The sequence below is a fragment of the Erythrolamprus reginae genome, chromosome 1 (assembly GCF_031021105.1).
Source record: "Erythrolamprus reginae isolate rEryReg1 chromosome 1, rEryReg1.hap1, whole genome shotgun sequence".
NCBI classification, from domain to species: Eukaryota; Metazoa; Chordata; class Lepidosauria; order Squamata; family Dipsadidae; genus Erythrolamprus; species Erythrolamprus reginae.
The window spans coordinates 92,018,689-92,038,396 of NC_091950.1; the positions used below are offsets into that span (position 1 = coordinate 92,018,689).

At 40.7% G+C, this 19,708-nt stretch overlaps 1 protein-coding gene across 17 annotated transcripts in view; it reads right to left on the reverse strand.

Annotated features, from left to right (window-relative positions):
• Positions 1 to 19,708, reverse strand: part of RAD51B (RAD51 paralog B) — a 465,772-nt gene that overhangs the window by 348,443 nt on the left and 97,621 nt on the right. For 11 of the 17 annotated variants that reach the window (XR_011559703.1, XR_011559702.1, XM_070759020.1 and 8 more), the window contains 2 exons: positions 8,698 to 8,794; positions 8,454 to 8,507 (listed from right to left, as the gene is read on the reverse strand). Coding sequence is in view for 12 of the 17 variants with exons in the window: in XM_070759020.1 (XP_070615121.1) it covers positions 8,454 to 8,507; positions 8,698 to 8,794 (151 nt within the window). In the remaining 5 variants the exon portion in view is untranslated. The remainder of the gene's footprint in view (positions 1 to 8,453; positions 8,508 to 8,697; positions 8,795 to 19,708) is intronic. The other 6 variants (XR_011559708.1, XR_011559706.1, XR_011559707.1 and 3 more) reach the window with 1 other exon arrangement.

Here is a 19,708-nt window from a genome sequence, read left to right on the forward strand (position 1 = left end):
TTATTTATTCATTCATTCATTCATTCATTCATTCATTCATTCATTCATTCGATTTTTATGCCGCCCTTCTCCTTAGACTCAGGGCGGCTTACAACATGTTAGCAATAGCACTTTTTAACAGAGCCAGCATATTGCCCCCACAATCCGGGTCCTCATTTTACCCACCTCGTAAGGATGGAAGGCTGAGTCAACTTTGAGCCGGTGATGAGATTTGAACCGCTGACCTACAGATCCACAGTCAGCTTCAGTGGCCTGCAATACAGCACTCTACCTGCTGCGCCACCCTAGCTCGGTATATGTATAGGTATGCATGGGTAGGACATTTTGAAACACTTTTACTATTTATCAGCTATCAAGTAACACTGTTCTAAGGTCACCGCTTTCCGTGTCCCACAATGTCATGGAAATTTGAAAGCTCACCACAGGTTAAGTCATTCGATCCTGGAAGTTAATCCATGCTACCTCTAGAACAGTGATGGTGAACCTTTTTTTCCCTCGGGTGCCGAAAGAGCGTGGGTGCTCGCTATCACACATGCACAAATGCCCACACCCATAATTCAATGCCTGAGACAGGCGAAAACAGTTTCCTCTGCCCCCCGGAGGCCCTCTGGGGGCCGGAAACGGCCTGTTTCCCAACTGCTGCTGGGCGCAGTAGACTCGTGTTTTGCCCTTCCCAGGCTCCACCCTGGAGTCAGGGGAGGGTAAAAATGCCCTCCCCCATTCCCCAGGAAGGCTCTATGGAAGCCAAAATTGCCTCTGTGCAAGCCAAAAATCAGCTGGCCAGTACACACATATACAATGGAGCTGAGGTAGGGCAACGGCTCATGCGCAAGGAGATATGGCTTCGCGTGCCACCTCTGGCAACCATGCAATAGGTTCGTCATCCCTGCTATAGAACATCAGGGACTAGTGACTTTTTATTGGTAACAATTCTCATCTAGTCCTGCCCCCTGGTTTTAGAAGTTAAAGTGTGTGATATCTCTGTCTTTCTCCTAAAACCAACTCACTTAGATTTTCTCTCTCTTCCCTCAACACAAAATACTTAGTGAGGGGATGATCAAGATAGATATTGGAAGGCAAGCTGAAATTTGATGCTCTTAGAAACTGATGTCTGTCAATTGAAATAAACTGAATAACTAAATCCAGATATTTTATTACCAATTCAACATATTTAATTGCAGGAAGCTAATTCTTGTGAATGTACAACTGCTAAGTTACTTAATCATTTATGATTTGTTTAACACTTTCTAGTAAAACTAAATATTTAACAAACCATGAATCACTTTATTTCAGAACATAGAGACAACTCATGAAGAGCTTGTACAAACAGGTTTATAATAGATCTTAAAAGTTTGCAGCTGTAACAATGAAGGGAACAACCCACCATGTATAAAATGATATTCCCTCAAGTGTTTTTCGGTTTCTAACATGCTGGAACACCTTATATTTGAGACACTTTCCTTAAATAATTTTGCAAAACCAAAACGTCTAAAGGTTCTTTGTACATATGATTTTCATAAGAATTAATGAAGGTTACTATAGCTCAGGGATGTACATTTCAAGCCACCCCAAGGCCTCTTTCACATTTTTAAATCACTTCTTTAACAAAAGAAGTGTGTTTTTTCTTTCAACTGTAACAATTTGTTCAGTATTTAAACCATTCCTTGTTGACTCCTCCCCATTCTGCAAACATTCATTTATTTCAGTAATGCAACTTAAAAGATGAAACAAGCAGGAAGAGGGAGATTATGATCCCGCTATATAGAGCGCTGTTGAGACCACATTTGGAATACTGTGTTCAGTTCTGGAGACCTCACCTACAAAAAGATATTGACAAAATTGAACGGGTCCAAAGACGGGCTACAAGAATGGTGGAAGGTCTTAAGCATAAAACGTATCAGGAAAGACTTAATGAACACAATCTGTATAGTCTGGAGGACAGAAGGAAAAGGGGGGACATGATCAAAACATTTAAATATGTTAAAGGTCCAGGAGGGAAGTGTTTTTAATAGGAAAGTGAACACAAGAACAAGGGGACACAATCTGAAGTTAGTTGGGGGAAAGATCAAAAGCAACAGGAGAAAATATTATTTTACTGAAAAAGTAATAGATGCTTGGAACAAACTTCCAGCAGACGTGGTAGATAAATCCACAGTAACTGAATTTAAACATGCCTGGGATAAACATATATCCATCCTAACATAAAATACAGAAAATAGTATAAGGGCAGACTAGATGGACCATGGGGTCTTTTTCTGCCATCAGACTTCTATGTTTCTATGAAACTTAATATATTAGAGATACTCATAACATTCAAGGCAAGATAGTTCAAGCCATGATTTGTCATAATTGTGATGATTATGGGATACAGCTCATGAAAACTCCAAATCCACCATCTCAGAAAATTAGTATACATGTGATGAATAAAACAGAGATTGTACATAGAACAATATCGGACCTCTGCAAAGTATAAACAAGCAAGCACTCAGTACTTGCTTTGGGACAACACAGTGGACCAACACCAGGAGAGGACATGGCTCCCCAAATCAACACAGACTGTGGAAACTTTACACTGAACCTCAAGCTTATCTTGCAGTGTGTGCCTCTCCATTCTTCCCCCATACTCTGGGTCCTTGGTTTCCAAATGAGATGCAAAAGTCTACACAATCTGTGTTGATTTGGGGAGCGATGTCATCTGCTGGTGTGGGTCTGCTGTGCTTCATTAGGTCCAGGGTCAATGCAGCAGTCTACCAGGAGATTTTGGAGCACTCTATGCTTCCATACGCAGCCGAGCTTTATGGGGATTTACTGACTTCATTTTTTCAGCAGGATGTGGCATCTGCCCACACTACCAAAAGCACCAAAACCTGGTTCAATGACCGTGGGATTACTGCCCTTGATTGGCCAGCAAATTTGCCTGACCTGAACCCCATAGAGAATCTATGGGGCATTGCCAAGAGAAAGATGAGAGACATGAGACCGAACAATGCAAAAGAGCTGAAGGCTGCTATTGAAGCATCCTGACACATCAGCGGTGTCACAGGCTGATAGCGCCCATGCCATGCTGCATTGAGGCAGTAATTCCTGCAAAAGGGGCCCAAACTAAATACTGAATACATATGCATGCTTATACTTTTCAGAGGTACGATATGGTTCTATGTACAATCCTTGTTTTATTGATCGCATGTAACATTCTAATTTTCTGAGATGGAGGATTTGGAGTTTTCATGAGCTATACCCCATAATCATCACAATTATGACAAATCACGGCTTGAACTATTTTGCATGTTATGAGTTTCATATATTACATTTCACATTTTAAGTTGCATTACTGGAATAAATGAATGTCTGCATGATATTCTATTTTTTTGAGTTTCAGTTATATAGTACTGTATGTGCTGCTTTCTGTTTTTTAATCTTCCACTTTGTGTGTGAATGTTACCCATATCTTTTTCTATTTGCTTCCCAAATAGATGTCTCTGTGTTCCCCATCAAATAAGTATTATTTATTTTATTTAGCATATTTTAATGTACAGTGATCCCTCGATTTTAGCGATCTTGATCTTCGCGAAACGCTATATCGCGATTTTTCCCACCCGATGACGTCACTCTCTTCCTTTCTCATCTTTCTTTCTCTCTCTCTTTCTCTATCTTGCTTCTTCCTCTCTCACACTCTCTTCCTCCCTCTCTCATCTCTTTCTTTCCTTCTCTCTCTTTCTCTATCTCTCCCCCTCTTGCTCTCGAGCGGCCGGCGGGCGAGCGGCGGGCGGGCAGCAGCGAGGAGCCGAAGATCGGGGTTTCCCCTTTGCGTGGGCGGCGGGGAAACCCCGGTCTTCAGCTCCTCGCTGCTGCGGCGCTGCCGAGCAGATCAGCTGCTGGGCGGCCGAAGAAACCTTCCCTGGGTCTTCCCCGGGTCTTCCCCGCCGCCCACGCAAACTCCACCATCTGCGCATGCGCGGCCATGGAAAAAGGGCGCGCATGCGCAGATGGTGTTTTTACTTCCGCATCACTATATCGCGAAAAATCGAGTATCGCGAGGGGTCTTGGAACGTAACCCTCGCGATACTCGAGGGATCACTGTATACATTAAAATATATGCCAATTAATGTACATTCAAAGTGACAATAAAGTTATTCTAAGTCTAAGTATGATGAGAACATAACAAAAGAGAAGTAATCTTTTACTTCTTATACAATCTTATATAAGACAAACATGAATTATATAAAAAAATGTCTATGGGGATACAGCAGTGGCCCATAGCTGGATGTCCAATTCAATAAGCATACCTTAAACTACATATGCTTCCAGGGCAGTACTAAATGAGTGACAATGACCAGATGCAGCCATACTGCCCTGTTGGTTCTCACAGCCATGACAAACAGAAGTGTAGAATAGAAAATAATTGAGAAACACTGCCTTAAGGTAACATGCTAAGTCCTCACAGTTACGACTATGCTAACTGCTAGTTGAGCCTGATTGGCTCTGACCCAAGAAGAAAATGGGAAATGATAGGCCTTGCTGTCACCAGCATCCATGCTACCAGCGATGACATCTTGGACATCCTCACCTCTGACTTCGCTGACATTTTCAGCTCACGTCTGGGTAAATATACAGGGAGCCCCATTTCTTTTTATTTGGACCTCTAGGTGGCCCCAATCCAGTTGAAGCTCAGGCACGTCCCCTTGGCTCTGCGGTCTAAGGTAGATCTAGAACTGGATAAATCTATTGCCCAAGGGATATTAGAGCCTTTAGACAACGATCAATTGGGAAACCCCTATTGCACAGTAGCACCTCTACCTACAAACGCCTCTACTTACGAACTTTTCTGGATAAGAACCGGGTGTCCAAGATTTTTTTGCCACTTCTCAAGAACCATTTTCCACTTACAAACTTGAACCTCCGAAACTGTAACCAGAAAAGGCAGGGAGAAGCCTCCGCAAGGCCTCTCTAGCAATCTCCTGGGAGGAAACAGGGCTGGAAAAGGTGGGGAGAAGCCTCCATGGGGCCTCTCTAGGAATCTCCTGGGAGGAAACAGGGCCGGAAATGGTGGGGAGAAGCCTCCGTGGGGCCTCTCTAGGAAACTCCTGGGAGGAAACAGGGCCTCCACCCTCCCTGTGGTTTCCCCAATCGCACGCATTATTTGTTTTTTACATTGATTCCTATGGGAAAAATTGCTTCTTCATACAAACTTTTCTACTTAAGAACCTGGTCACGGAACAAATTAAGTTTGTAAGTAGAGGTACCACTGTAATTCCCTTAAAATCCAATGGCTCCATCAGGATTTGTGCTGACTATAAAGTAACAGTTAACAAGTTTTGCAGGCCAACCCCTACCCTGTCCCAGTAATATCCCACCTTCTCCGCTCCTTAGGCTGGGGCTCCAAATCTCCACCTCCAGCCAATCTGACCTCATATGCAAATTACGGGTTGTCCTCCGTTTCCAGGCAGATAGCTTCAGGTTGAGGAAGGACAAATGTCACACTGGAGTCCCCAAAGTGGAGTTCTTGGGCTTCCTTATTGATGCTGAAGGTATCCATCCCACCCCTCCAAGATTGAGGCCATCCAGCTGTCTCTTCCCCTTCCTCCAGGACCCAGCTCCAGGCTTTCTTAGTTCAGTATAGTGACAATCTCCCCTTATTATTAGCCTGTGATGCGTCCCCATATGAGGTGGGTGCTATCCTGAATCATGTCTTACCCAAAGAGTCTGAGGCCCCTCTGGCTTACTATCTCACACCCTCTCCCTGGCAAAACGTAACTATAGCTAGCCGGATAGAGAGGCCTCACTTGTGTCACTGCCATCTGTAAATTTAATGACTACCTTTATGGTAGATTCTTTCACTTGGTCACTGACCGCCAACCTCTCCTAGGGTTAATGTCCAATGACAGGCAGAGCCCACACATCCTCTCAGCCCACATATCCTTGTGGCTGGAGTTTCTTGCCTCACACTCTTACCAGCTGCACTACCACCCTGGCTGACAGCTAGGCGATGCTGATGCCCTTAGCCGCTGCCCCTTGCCCTTTCCCCTCGAGGACTCTGCTCCAGCATCTGTGGTCTTACTTGTAGATGAACTCCAAGGCTTAGTTCCTGCTACCCACATTGCTTCTCAATCAGGCACAGACACCCTAATCTCACAGGTATTAGACTGGGTACCTAGAGGCTGGACCCCAGTGCCCCCAGCCCCAGAGTTTCAGCCCTATTTTAACTGACAACATGAGTTGACCATAATGAAGGGTTGCCTATTCTGGGGCCATAAGGTTGTAATGCCCCGGGATTCAGGGACTCCATATTCCACTGCTTACACAGGACCCACCCTGGCATAGTTCACATAAAGTCACTAGGGCACAGCTATGCTTGGTGGTCCAAAATAGACCAACAAATTAAGGCCTGGATAGCAAAATGCCAGGTTTGCTGGCAGTCTAGGCCAGCTCCACCAGCAGCCCCCATCCTTGATTGGGAGACCCCTAAATCCCCCTGATCAAGACTCCATCTTGATTTGGCTGGCCCATTTCATAGACAAATGTTTCTGGGGCTCATGGACGGCTATTCAAAGTGGGTTGTGTTGGCATGCATGCTTACCACTTCTTCTTAGGCCATCATTAAGTTTCTGGACACCCTATGAGTGCATGGCCTGCCTGACACCCTAGTCACAGACAATGGCCCACAGTTTACTTTTGCTACTTCCAGGTCTTCTTAGCACTGGTGAGCGGGAAAATGGAGCTCTATCATTGGCTTAGAGCAGTGTTTCCCAACCTTTTTTGAGCCGCGGCACATTATTCACATTTTCAAAATCCTGGGGAACATTGAGGGGGGGGGTGCAAAAAAGTTTGGACAAAAAAATCTCTCTTTCTCCCTTTCGCTCTATTTCTCTCTCCCTCCCTTTTTCTCTCCCTCCCTCTTTCTCTCTCTCTCCATCCCTTTCTTTCTCCCTTCCTTCCTCTCTCTTTTGCTCTTTCTCTCTCCCTCCTTCCCCCCTCTTGCTGTCTTTCTTTCTTTCTTTCCTTTCTTTCTCTCTCTCATTCTGTCTCTCTTGCTATCTCTTTCTTTCTCTCTTCCTTCCTCTCTCTTTTGCTCTTTCTCTCTCCCTCCTTCCCCCCTCTTGCTGTCTCTTTCTTTCTTTCTCTCTCTCTTTCTGTCTCTCTTGCTATCTCTTTCTTTCTCTCTTCCTTCCTTCCTCTCTCTTTGGCTCTCTTTCTCTCTCCCTCCTTCCCTCCTCTTGCTGTCTCTTTCTTTCTTTCTCTTTCTCTCTCTCTCTCATTCTGTCTCTCTTGCTATCTCTTTCTTTCTCTCTTCCTTCCTTCCTCTCTGTTTGGCTCTCTTTCTCTCTCCCTCCTTCCCCCCTCTTGCTGTCTCTTTCTTTCTTTTTCTTTCTCTCTCTCTCTCATTCTGTCTCTTTTGCTATCTCTTTCTCTCTCTTCCTTTCTTTCTCTCTCTTGTTCTCTCTCTTCCTTCTCTGCGGAGGCCGGCAAAGCTTTTCCGGGTAGGCTGGCTGGGGGATAGGGCGCGCGCGCGCACGCACCCCCAACGTTCCAAAGAACCTTCTCCGACCTCCGCTGTGAGAAGGTTTTCTCCGAGCGCTCGCCTGAGGAGCTGGAGAAAGGGGCAGATCGAGCGGGAGGGCGGGCGGGCGTCAGCAGCGAGAAGCCAGGGGCGCGAGGGGAACGGAGGCACTGGGGGGTGGGGGCAGCCGCGGCGCCGGCCTCCGCACTTTCATCGCTCCTCACCCCAAACTCCAACGCCCAGCTCCTTGCGCGGCACTGGAAAAGGGTGCTGCATTGCCGGCTTCTACCTGGTGCTGCCAGGGAATCTCCAGCTGGGCAGGGCTCTCCTTAAGCTCTCCTTTTTCCCTAGGAGCTTGGCGGCACACCTGGCACATCGGTTGGGAAACGCTGGCTTAGAGTATGACAGCTTCAATATAAAATGAGCTGTCAAACTACCTGTTCTCTGTTCTGTTCTGCGGTACTAAATATAGGTTTGATGTTGCTGTTCACCTCTGAGTCTACTTCCATTCCTGTTAGCCCTGACCCAACGATTTAATATAACAGACCTAGAAAAAGTTTATTTCTTAAATCATATGCATTCACATTAACTCCAGGTCTAGGAAAGCTGTGCTAGAAAATCAAAAATATACAGTATTTTGTTATTAAAATATATAGTAAAGGAAAAGAAAGGCACATATAGTTAAATGAAAGATTTTGCTCAAAGTGCATTATTTTGATACCTTTATCAGATACAATGTTAAGGTTAAATCTAGGTCTACATTACATCTGCACTTTACCACGTTGCAAGAGACTACAACAGATTCACAAGAGGATATTTTTTATAACAAAAGCCATTGTTTTTCTTCAATAACTGGTCATTATAATCAATATATCCCCAACTTATACTAAATTGGCAAAAATATCTAATAACTTGCTTTTAACTCTAATGCACCAGTTAAATGAGTATTACTTACTTCCAAGCATACCTTCAAAACAACCATGAATCAACTTTCCTTGCCTTATCCAACCTGTAGATTGAAGATCAATTAAACTATTGGTCCTAGATCAAATTTAGGAATGTATTTTTAAAACTCTAGCTTCATTTTATGTTGAATCAGATAACCACATCGGGGTTGTTCCTTAAACATGAATGTTACAAATGGCCGAGGAGATGTGTATCAGAGTCATGTTTCAACTGTAATAAAAAGGACTGCTTACCTTCAGACAGGGACAAGTCATCAACTGGAGACAGGAGGTCTGCTTGTACAGCTAGGCCATCGCTTAGCCATGTGGTAATCTGATTCGTCAAGATTACCTGCAAACAGACATGGAGGAGGAAAAGTATTAGAACTACAAGATAGGCATAATAATTACCCTAGATATACACAGAATATACAGGCAACTCTCAACGCCCATCGTAACATTCATTTCAACTCCTTTCTCAAACATTTAGATCAAGCATCTTAATCAAGCATGTTAAAGAAAGCGAATCCTTTCAGGTTTTGCTCAAGATTACTAAATAGCTTTATATTATATCTCATTTCTTTGACAGGAAAGGGGAAGGAATGTCTTTGTTGAAAGGGAAAAGAGGTAGAGAGATACAAATCACAGAGGAACCAGAATAAAATGTGGTAAATGCTACAGGTTCTCAAGGCAGTGTGTCTGCATAAAGATCACTAAAATAGCTCTTGTCTAAGTCAACTACAAGAGCCAGATGGATATACAGTGTTCCCTCGATTTTTGCGGGTTCGAACTTCGCGGAGCGTCTATACCACGGTTTTTCAAAAATATTAATTAAAAAATACTTCATGGTTTTTTCCCCCCTATACCACGGTTTTTCCCGTCCAATGACGTCATATGTCATTGCCAAACTTTCATCTGCCTTTAAAAACATTTTTTAAACAAACTTTAATAAATAAACATGGTGAGTAATAATCTAAATGGTTGCTAAGGGAATGGGAAATTGTAAATTTAGGGGTTTAAAGTGTTAAGGGAAGGCTTGGGATACTGTTCATAGCCAAAAATAGTGTATTTACTTCCACATCTCTACTTCGCGGAAATTCGACTTTCGGTGATCTCAGAACGCATCCCCCGCGAAAATCGAGGGAACACTGTACTAAGCTGAGTAGATTATATACTAAAAGTTGAAAAAGACAAAGGTTAGAAATACATTGGAACATCTCATCATTACAACTGTATGCTAAGATGGGAAGATACTATACGTCCAGTGATCCAAGATGATCCATATAAAGTAGAACATTGTCACAATAGAGTGACAGAGCATATATTCTGAATGCAAGAAGCACGAAGTCAAATCTAAGTATTTGTTATACTCCTATCTAGAAACTTGGAAAACTTTTGCTAGTCAACATAATATTCCAGCACTGTCTTCTCACAGAAGTCAACTTAACAGCCATGCAATGGCTAGATGAAGGCTATTAGCACAACAGTACCTTCCTCCTTATATAACTCAAGTGACTGGCAATAGTTTTCCAAAGCGACATTATCATACTTTTGACTACCTGTATTTCCTACATCCTTGCACAATAAAGAATTAGACAAGAGATAAAATAATCATCTCAGTTTAAATACTATTCATCTTCATCATCGAGCACTGGGACAGAAATATGAAATGCAATCTAAAATCAAAATTCTGTTTTCCTAAAGTTCTTGGGAGCCTAATAAGGACCAGTAAAAAAACTTCAAGATATTAATGACACAGGGTTAGACTCTCCACCAGTTTTATAGAGATGCACTTCTTCCCTTTGTCTTTTACTGCCACAAATGAAAAAAAAACATTAAATTTGACCCTTTGATTCAAGCTAGGCCAACTACATGTTTTACAAATTTATGGGGATCAGGCAGTATTAATGAGGCTATTTCCTTTCATCATTCATGAAAATTGTCATTGTCGGTCCAATAACAACAATTAAGAAACTTTGCTTCCCAGAAAGTTTGTCAGATTTCTTTCCTTCCTTCCTTCCTTCCTTCCTTCCTTCCTTCCTCCCTCCCTCCCTCCCTCCCTCCCTCCCTCCCCTTCCTGTTGGGTAAGTGATGGACATTCAAAAAGTAACAAACACAATTTGGAGGTCATTTATCGTATATAAATAAATTCTATCACTGCTAGAAGAAGACTACAGGAAACAAAGAAACAATAAATCCAGAATACAGCATTTCAAGCACCACAATAGTAAATTCAACATGACAGATAGAATATTGATGATTTCACATAATAATATTTGCTAAAGTAGGTTCAATATTAGTATATATTCATATTAAAGCAAGAACTAATAATACCAATCCAATACCAGTTCCAAATGAATAGAAATATAAAGACTAAACAGTAAGAGTTATGAAAAAAGGAATAGGAAACGTTTTAGATTAATGTACAGAATGTGCAGCCACATTATGACAGGGTCTAAAGTTTTTATTGGCAGATGTTTTACACTAACTATATTATTCACAAATGTCAAGAGAACCCATATGTGATGCGGTCATTTCAAATTTCTTCCAATGTAAACTAAATTCTGTACCATTGTGTGCTTGTTCATGTCACATCACTTTTATATATTTCTTTTTTAAAACTAAATTTCTTTAATACATAGTCTATTTCATTAAACAAGTCCTATTTTGCTAGTTTCCAGTTACAAACTGGAATATTTCATTACAACTGGAGATTTGAAAAGGTTCAATATGAATGTATGGATGTATTTCTGTGTATATATCTTTGTGTATGTATATAACTAAAATAGAGAGAGAGAGAGAGATAAGTATGTGTTGGTGTATCTATTCTCCCTTCCATTTCCTTTCTGTCTCTCTTCTCTCTCTGGTAGGGCTATACTGTATATATATTATTCCATCCACAGAGTTGTAATGAGGACAAAATAGATAATTTCATCTAATTTCCTTAAGATCCTTGGAGGAGAATAGTATGTACAGATTGGCACAGCCAATAAATTGCATAAAAAGTAAATAAGAAAAAGACCAATAAATATATAGAGCTAAATATTTATAATTTAATGTAGAAATAACTCACTTATGAAACAGATTTAGCTCTTTCGAAATTATTAACCAAAGCTGAGGAACCAGATTATTGAACCTGTGTTCAATAATTGTATCTTCTCAAGTATTGGTGATCAATCCAATAGTGAAGTTCTATAGGTTCTCAAATTCTCAAATAAAGTCAATTGTAATTCTTTGTGTTCTCTTTCATCTCTACATCAATTTAGAATCACAATACATTTGAAACATTTAAATATGTTAAAGGGTTAAATAAGGTTCAGGAAGGAAGTGTTTTTAATAGGAAAGTGAACACAAGAACAAGGGGACACAATCTGAAGTTAGTTGGGGGAAAGATCAAAAGCAACATGAGAAAATATTATTTTACTGAAAGAGTAGTAGATGCTTGGAACAAACTTCCAGCAGACGTGGTTGGTAAATCCACAGTAACTGAATTTAAACATGCCTGGGATAAACATATATCCATTGTAAGATAAAATACAGGAAATAGTATAAGGGCAGACGAGATGGACCATGAGGTCTTTTTCTGCCGTCAGTCTTCTATGTTTCTATGTTTCTAATACAGGTTGTCTTTGACTTACTATCACAACTGGACCGGAACATTCATCATTAAGAAGTACAGTCATTAAATGAGGCATCATATCACTGCATCTTCGTTTACTACCTTTTTTTGCCATGGTCATTAAGGGGATCTTTTTGGATGTTAAGATATGTGATTGATTCTACTTGTCGGAAGACGGCTGGGAAGGTTGCAAATTGCAATCACGTGACCTTGGGATGCTTCAACTGATGTAGCAGGACACAGGCAGGTTGCCAAGTGCCCAAATCGCAATCACGTGACTGCAGGGATGGTGTGACGGTTGTAACTTTGAGAATAAGTCATGTAAGTCATTTTTGCAACGCTGCTGTAACTTCAAACCATCCTAACAAAATATCCAAAAGTTGAGTGCTACCTATATGCAGGTTTTTCCCCCCCTGCCACTTATGTGGAAGGTCTTAAACATTTTCCTTTCTCTATGAAAAAAGAAGAAAAATGACATTTCTCAGTGGCTTTATGCTTTCATTCCCACTTGATTTTCACTTTGTTTCCTTGAATGCCCTCTAGGTAGAAATCCTTACTATGAATTGAAACAACAGCAACAACAAACTCAAATATTTTACTTAGGCTTCACATTTTCATGCAACAGCTTTTATACCCAAATGAAAATTGCTCAAACACATAAAGAAGCAGCTATCTATCTTGCCAGTGCTTCTTGAAACAGTTTTGACACCTAGTCACTGAAGGAGCCGGGGTGGCGCAGCAGGAAGAGTGCTGTACTGCAGGCTACTTAAACTGACTGTAGATCTGCAGGTCAGCAGTTCAAATCTCATCACTGGCTCAAGGTTGACTCAGCCTTCCATCCTTCCAAGGTGGGTAAAATGAGGACCCGGATTGTTGGGGCAATATGCTGGCTCTGTTAAAAAGGGCTATTGCTAACATGTTGTAAGCCGTCCTGAGTCTAAGGAGAAGGGCGGCATAAAAATCGAATAAATAAAATAAATGAAATAAATAAGGTCCTGAACAGTGCAGTAGGAAAGAGTGCCTACATTTACCTGCATCTGGTTCACAGCATAAACTGACTACGATAATTCCAAATATTCCACCACGGCTTAATTACTAAACAGCATACAAGACAGAATATTGCGTATTTTAAGCTTCAAATATCAAACACTTTACTCACTTCAATATCTGATTTTGACTTAAAAGGCTCTATCTATAAGCTTAAATACTTTGTAAAAATAAAATCTACTAGAGGGGAATGGGAATAATACACTACTCAAAAAACCCCCACTTAAACAACACAATATAACTCCAAGTAAATCAAACTTCTGTGAAATCAAACTGTCCACTTAGGAAGCAACACTGATTGACAATCAATTTCACATGCTGTTGTGCATATTCAACTTTGAATAGAACAAAGTATTCAATGAGAATATTTCATTCATTCAGACCTAGGATGTGTTATTTGAGTGCCCCCTTTATTTTTTTGAGCAGTATATATTGCAGTACATATATTAGTCAATGAGTAATATTGGTGACCTAGGACTACACTGTATTTGATTTCATTTGAATATTTTCAATTTCATAAACCAACCTGATATTTCTTAAATGAAGCTTTGCTCAAGAATCATGTCTACATGTCCATGACTACTACAATAAAAGACATTTAAAGCAATAAAAACTACCGTAACAAAAAAATCAAATAAATTATAATTTAATATAGAAATAACTCACTTACTAAACAATTACATTTCTAAACAGCTTTAGCTCTTTTGTTATTTTGTATAGAGCAAAAAACAAAAATCACTCCCCCCACCTGCAACCTCCCATCCCGGCGATAGCAGATCACACAAAACATTTAAAGCCATTTTAAGGTTATTCTCAGATTTCCTGTTCTATCCTGTACAAAAATTTTAAAAAATCATATAGCAACAGAAATACTGCAGGGTTTTTTTTAAGCTTATGGCAAATTGGTAATTTAATAGTGGCATTGCCTTTAATGTCCATCCTTTGTAATCTTGTATCTGCTTATAACTGCTCCAGAAACAAAATTAAAACTGCCTCTATATGGATGAATAAGAATGTTATTTCTATGGTGCTTTTTTCTCAGATACATCTTCTGCCCTCCCCAGGACCACACTGAAACTACTAAATCTAATTCTGTCATCCCTGCAAATCTGGTTGAGTAAATAAATCATCCTCTGTAAACTTGTGGTCTCAGCCTCCTTGTTGGTTTATTGCAAAATTAAAGGAAACATAGTACAGAACCATCAATCAGTAACCAGGAAAGGTACAAAGGCTTTGGAATCCACCAAAGGGGGGGGGGGGAGAGAACCTCACATGAAATGGCTGTTTATTATGAGAACAGAGTAAAATTTCCAATTTCACATGCAACATCATTTAGGGGGGGAAATGTATTAAAGGCTTCCTATTGGCAGCAGAAGATGGAAAAAAACACTAAGAACAATCAAAAAGCTTTCTCCATTGGTATTGTTTTTTTAAAAATAGCAATAGCAGTAGAATTTACTTATATACCACTTCGCAGTGCTCTACAGCCCTCTCTAAGCGGCTTAGAGAGAGTAAACCCCCAATAATCTGGGTCCTCGTTTTACCGACCTTGGAAGGATGGAAGATTCGATCTGCGTTCGCTAGGCTTTGTTTTTAGCAATATTTATGTGAAGCGGTATGTAATAACTTATATACCGCTTCATAGTGCTTTACAGCCCTCTCTAAGTGGTTGACAGAGAGCAAGCATATTTCCCCCAACAATTTTACCGACCTTGGAAGGATGGAAGGAGTCAACCTTGAGCCTACTGAGATTCGATCTGCCAAACTGCTGGCAGCCGGTGATCAGCAGAAGTAGCTTGCAATACTGCACTCTAACCATTGCACTACTGAGGCTGTTATTAAAAAATATTTTTAGTTCATGCAACAACAAAATCAATCGAAGTACCAGTCACTTTCATAGGACTCAAAATTCAATGTTAATAGAATGGAGTGACAAGTATAATAAAACGAATTTATCAAGCCATCATCTTTATTAATAAAAATATAAATGTATCTTTGTTAGGCGGGGCTAATCTCGAAAAGTACTTTACCAATTGCTTTGAAATTTTGATACAGCATTCCATTTGAACACAGCCCTTATGATATACCTATATTATATAAATATTGCACCTATGACAGGTAAAAACTGGCCAAAAACATAGAATTCCCTGGTGAAAACTTAGGAGGCTGCGTTTTGATTGGCTGGTGAAAAGACAGGTGATTGTTTTGCATGGAGACTGGTGACAAACATAGCAGGCATGTGTTGATTGACTGCTGATCAACTGCAACAGGCTGCTGACCAACGGCCATAGGAAATTATCCTCAGAAAATAAAGAACCAGGTTTGACTGCAAACCGTGGAGTCAACTGCCATGCTAATCAACTGCCACAGGAAAGTATCCTCAGAAAATAAAGGAACCAGGTTTGGCTGCAAACCATGGGGTTTGCCACCCATGCTTGGATGGAACCAAGAACCCTGCGAGGTAGGCCAGTCTTATCGTATTTTGGAAGATGGGTCAGATCAGTCTCTTAAACCAGGGGGGACAGGGAAAGAGAGAGATGTAGAAATGTCATCCTGCTCTGTAATGTTAATTCCTTCAAACTGTATGACATAATTGAGCAGAGGGTTGGTCACTTCACCTCCAAGATCACTTCAAACTCTGTTATTTGAACAGGGGATGCAAAAATTTAAACATGCACTTTCTCATTTCTTTTTTTTCCAATTAACCAGACCGAGCCACAGCAACACATGGCTGGGTACAATAAACAGAATGGAAAATAAAGCATGACAAAGTTGAGGTGATGGTCACTGTTCACTCTAGGGATAGGTTCCTCCTGGTTCACCTGAACCAGTAACGACCCACTGGTGACATCACAATGACATCATGGATCTGGTCCGTGGGCACTGCCATCTCTTTTTTTATTTTTTGAATTTATTTTTTCTTCTGAGCATGGGCAGAAGCCTAGTTTCCAGCACTGTGCATGGAGTTGCCATCTTGTTTTGAGCTTTTTTTCCCATGTACCCATGCGGCACAAGAGGAAGTGAACCGGTAGAGAGGCAAGTTAGAACCCACCCCTAGATCACTCTCTATCTTTACAAAATTCAAACTTGCACTTACTCCTGAAGTAGGAAGCATTACAGACAACACATAAGTATGTCTAGACACTGGACTAATGGCGTCCTTCAACATTGTTGGTAAAAGCGTTTTGGTAGTTATTAGCAGCTTGGAACATGTGGGTAAACAATTTCCCATTAGCTCGGGCAGGCTTCCTATGATAACACTATCACAGTTATATTTCAAAATAATTAACAATATACAGTATTTCAAAAGAATTAATGGTCTTCATAAACTGTGAAAAACAGGAAGACAAAGTTTGAGAGGTTACTATGGTAAATGTATATATTTCAGGAGGAAAGAAACAGCTTTAAGCATGTAATGACAAAGTTAAAGCTCTTCCACACCTGAACTGACAGTGTTCTCTGCAGAATTCCCCACAGAAAGTAAACTTCTGAGTGAATGAATCTAAAGCAGCAGGATGGCTATGGTATATCAAGTTTTTAATACATCTTTTCATTTAATGAAGAAGGAGCCGGGGTGGCGCAGCAGGTAGAGTGCTGTACTGCAGGCCACTGAAGCTGACTGTAGATCTGAAGGTCAGTGGTTCAAATCTCATCACTGGCTCAAGGTTGACTCAGCCTTCCATCATTCCGAGGTGGGTAAAATGAGGACCTGGATTGTGGGGGCAATAGGCTGACTCTGTTAAAAAGTGCTATTGCTAACATGTTATAAGCCGCTCTGAGTCTAAGGAGAAGGGCAGCATAAAAATTAAATAAATAAATAATATTAAACTAATGGCACTCCAAAATGTCTTTGTTTAATCCAACACAGCTCATTACCCAAGCTGCCGTTCATATATATATTTCTGGTTAGTAAACGCCAAATATCTACGTTTTTATAGCATTTGCAGAAGATGGCAAATCAATTTCTATCAACATTTCCCAGCGTTAACTTTTTTTTTCTATATGATTATATCGTTCAATAAGGGAGAATATTTGTAGCTCGGGGTTGAGATAAGGGTTTCTTGGTGCACTCGGAGGTTGGTTGTTTTCTTCTAAATGTTTTATTACCCAAACCAGGTAACATCATTAGTGATCGCAACGATGAGCACTGATAATGTTTGGGTAGTGAAACATTTGCAAGAAAACAACCTAGTTCAGAAGGAACTAAGGACCCCTCATGATACGTAGACTGAAATCTAATACCGAGTCCTTCGGAATTGGCGGCATAGAAGACAGACAGACAGACAGACAGACAGACAGACAGACAAACAAACAAACACTGAATTTTAATCATCATAAAACCTTTTTAATATATGTCGTGGCTAGCTCTGGCCCAGCTCCTGCCCCAAGGACTGTGGATGTGGGGGAGACATCCACATGCTGCAGGCCTGTTTTGCCCCTGGTGGAATCTGCTGATGAAGGCTCCTCTGATCAAGAAGACATGAGTGACAGGGAGGAGGAGAGTGTGGCAGACAGCTCAGAAGGAGATAAATTATCTAGCTCCTCCTTGGATTCAGAACAAGAGTTAATGATACAGCCACGCATGCGGACAACGATGCCTAGGCAACAACAACTGAGAGATTATTATCAAAGAAAATGAGGCCACCTGTAGTTGGGTGGGGCTGTGGTGATTAGTGAGGCTGCTATAAACAGCAGCCTGTGGGTTTGGCCATTGTGGAGGATTATCTGATCGTTGTGTTTCGTGACTGCTTTACTGACTTTGACCTTTTGTGTGCTGATTTTCCCCCACTTTGAAACTTAATCAGAGCAAAGTGCATTTCACTTTGTGAAAGAAGGACTGTGAATTGCCTCACATCTGCAAGCTAAGTATCACAGAACTGATAAGGGACTTGTACAAATTACCAGTTTGTTTGGAGACGACTGCTCTTTGCTATACCAAAAGAGGGCTTAGTTTAAGTGAATTTTCATTATAAAGAACATTGTTTTGAATTTTCAAATGTGTGTGTGTCTGGAATTTGTACCTGTGAATTTTTGGGAGGAGTCTACCAGAGAGCCCGACAGAACAATATACGTAAAATGGGGCCATAATGGGGCCTCACATACCGTGTTTCCCTGAAAATAAGACCCTGCCATACACTTAAAAGCCCAATAGGGTTTTATTTTTTATTTATTATCAGGGGTTGTCTTATTTTGGGGGTAACAGGGTACATAGTTTACCAAACAGGCACACAGCTGTGATTCTGCAAAATCTACTTCATACCACAATACTTACTGTATATCCCTCCATCTCAAATAGTTAATCATCTAGGCCAGTGTTTCTCAAAATATGACCTAAGACTCTCTGGAGGCCCCAAGAGCCTGTCAGAGATCTGCAAAAATCAAAATTATTTACCAGACTCTGTTGAAAAGTCATGCCATAAAATCTCATCAAACGAAGTTTGAGAACTGGTAGTGACAACCAATAAATCAATTTTAATTTTAATATAACAAATATTGAGAAATATAACCCATACAAACAAAAATTATTTTCATGTCCCGAGAGGGAAAAGGGCTTACAAAACACTGGTCTAGAGGAACTTACAACAAGGAATTTATTTCCAAGATGGGGAAGTAAAAGGCTGCTGAAAGTCAGTTCTCTTTATGATCCAACTGCAGTTATGGACATTACTACAACACCGACTCATATTACATAGAAACATAGAAGACTGACGGCAGAAAAAGACCTCATGGTCCATCTAGTCTGCCCTTATACTATTTTCTGTATTTTATCTTACAATGGATATATGTTTATCCCAGGCATGTTTAAATTCAGTTACTGTGGATTTACCAACCACGTCTGCTGGAAGTTTGTTCCATGGATCTACTACTCTTTAAGTAAAATAATATTTTCTCACGTTGCTTTTGATCTTTCCCCCAACTAACTTCAGATTGTGTCCCCTTGTTCTTGTGTTCACTTTCCTATTAAAAACCCTTCCCTCCTGAACCTTATTTAACCCTTTAACATATTTAAATATATCATTAAATATTAGTTTACAATTAATAAATGCCACATTTTTTAAACAAAAACACGTCCATATTTATTGGTTTTTCAATAGAACAGTATATGTACATTTCAGGCCTGAACTGTAGAATTCTTGGTGCTGAGTTTGGTTGTTTCCTTATAGGCATTTCATTGTTGGTAGTTGCAAAGTTGTGTTTGACCCATCATGACCCCAATGTTCCTCCAGGCCTTCCTGTCCTCTACCATTCCCAGGAGTCCATTAAAGCTCAAGCCAACTGCTTCAGTGACTCCATCCAGCCACCTCATTCTCTGCCATTCTTTTCTTCTTTTGCCCTCCATCTTTCCCAACATTAGGCTCTTCTCCAGTGAGTCCTTCCTTTTCATTGTTGCACATACTCCTGGTCATTTGGAGGATAATGAAGATATTGAGGACTTGGATTCAGATAGTGTTTATGAATTAGTGGGGCCCCCGGGGTTGCAGGTAGTCGAACAGGTGGGAGGCCAGCCACAGGATGGGACTATGAGTTCAGGATCTAGTGAGGGAAAATCAGACGTTCGCTGGGTTAACCCTAAATTCAGAAGGGCTCAAAAACATAGAG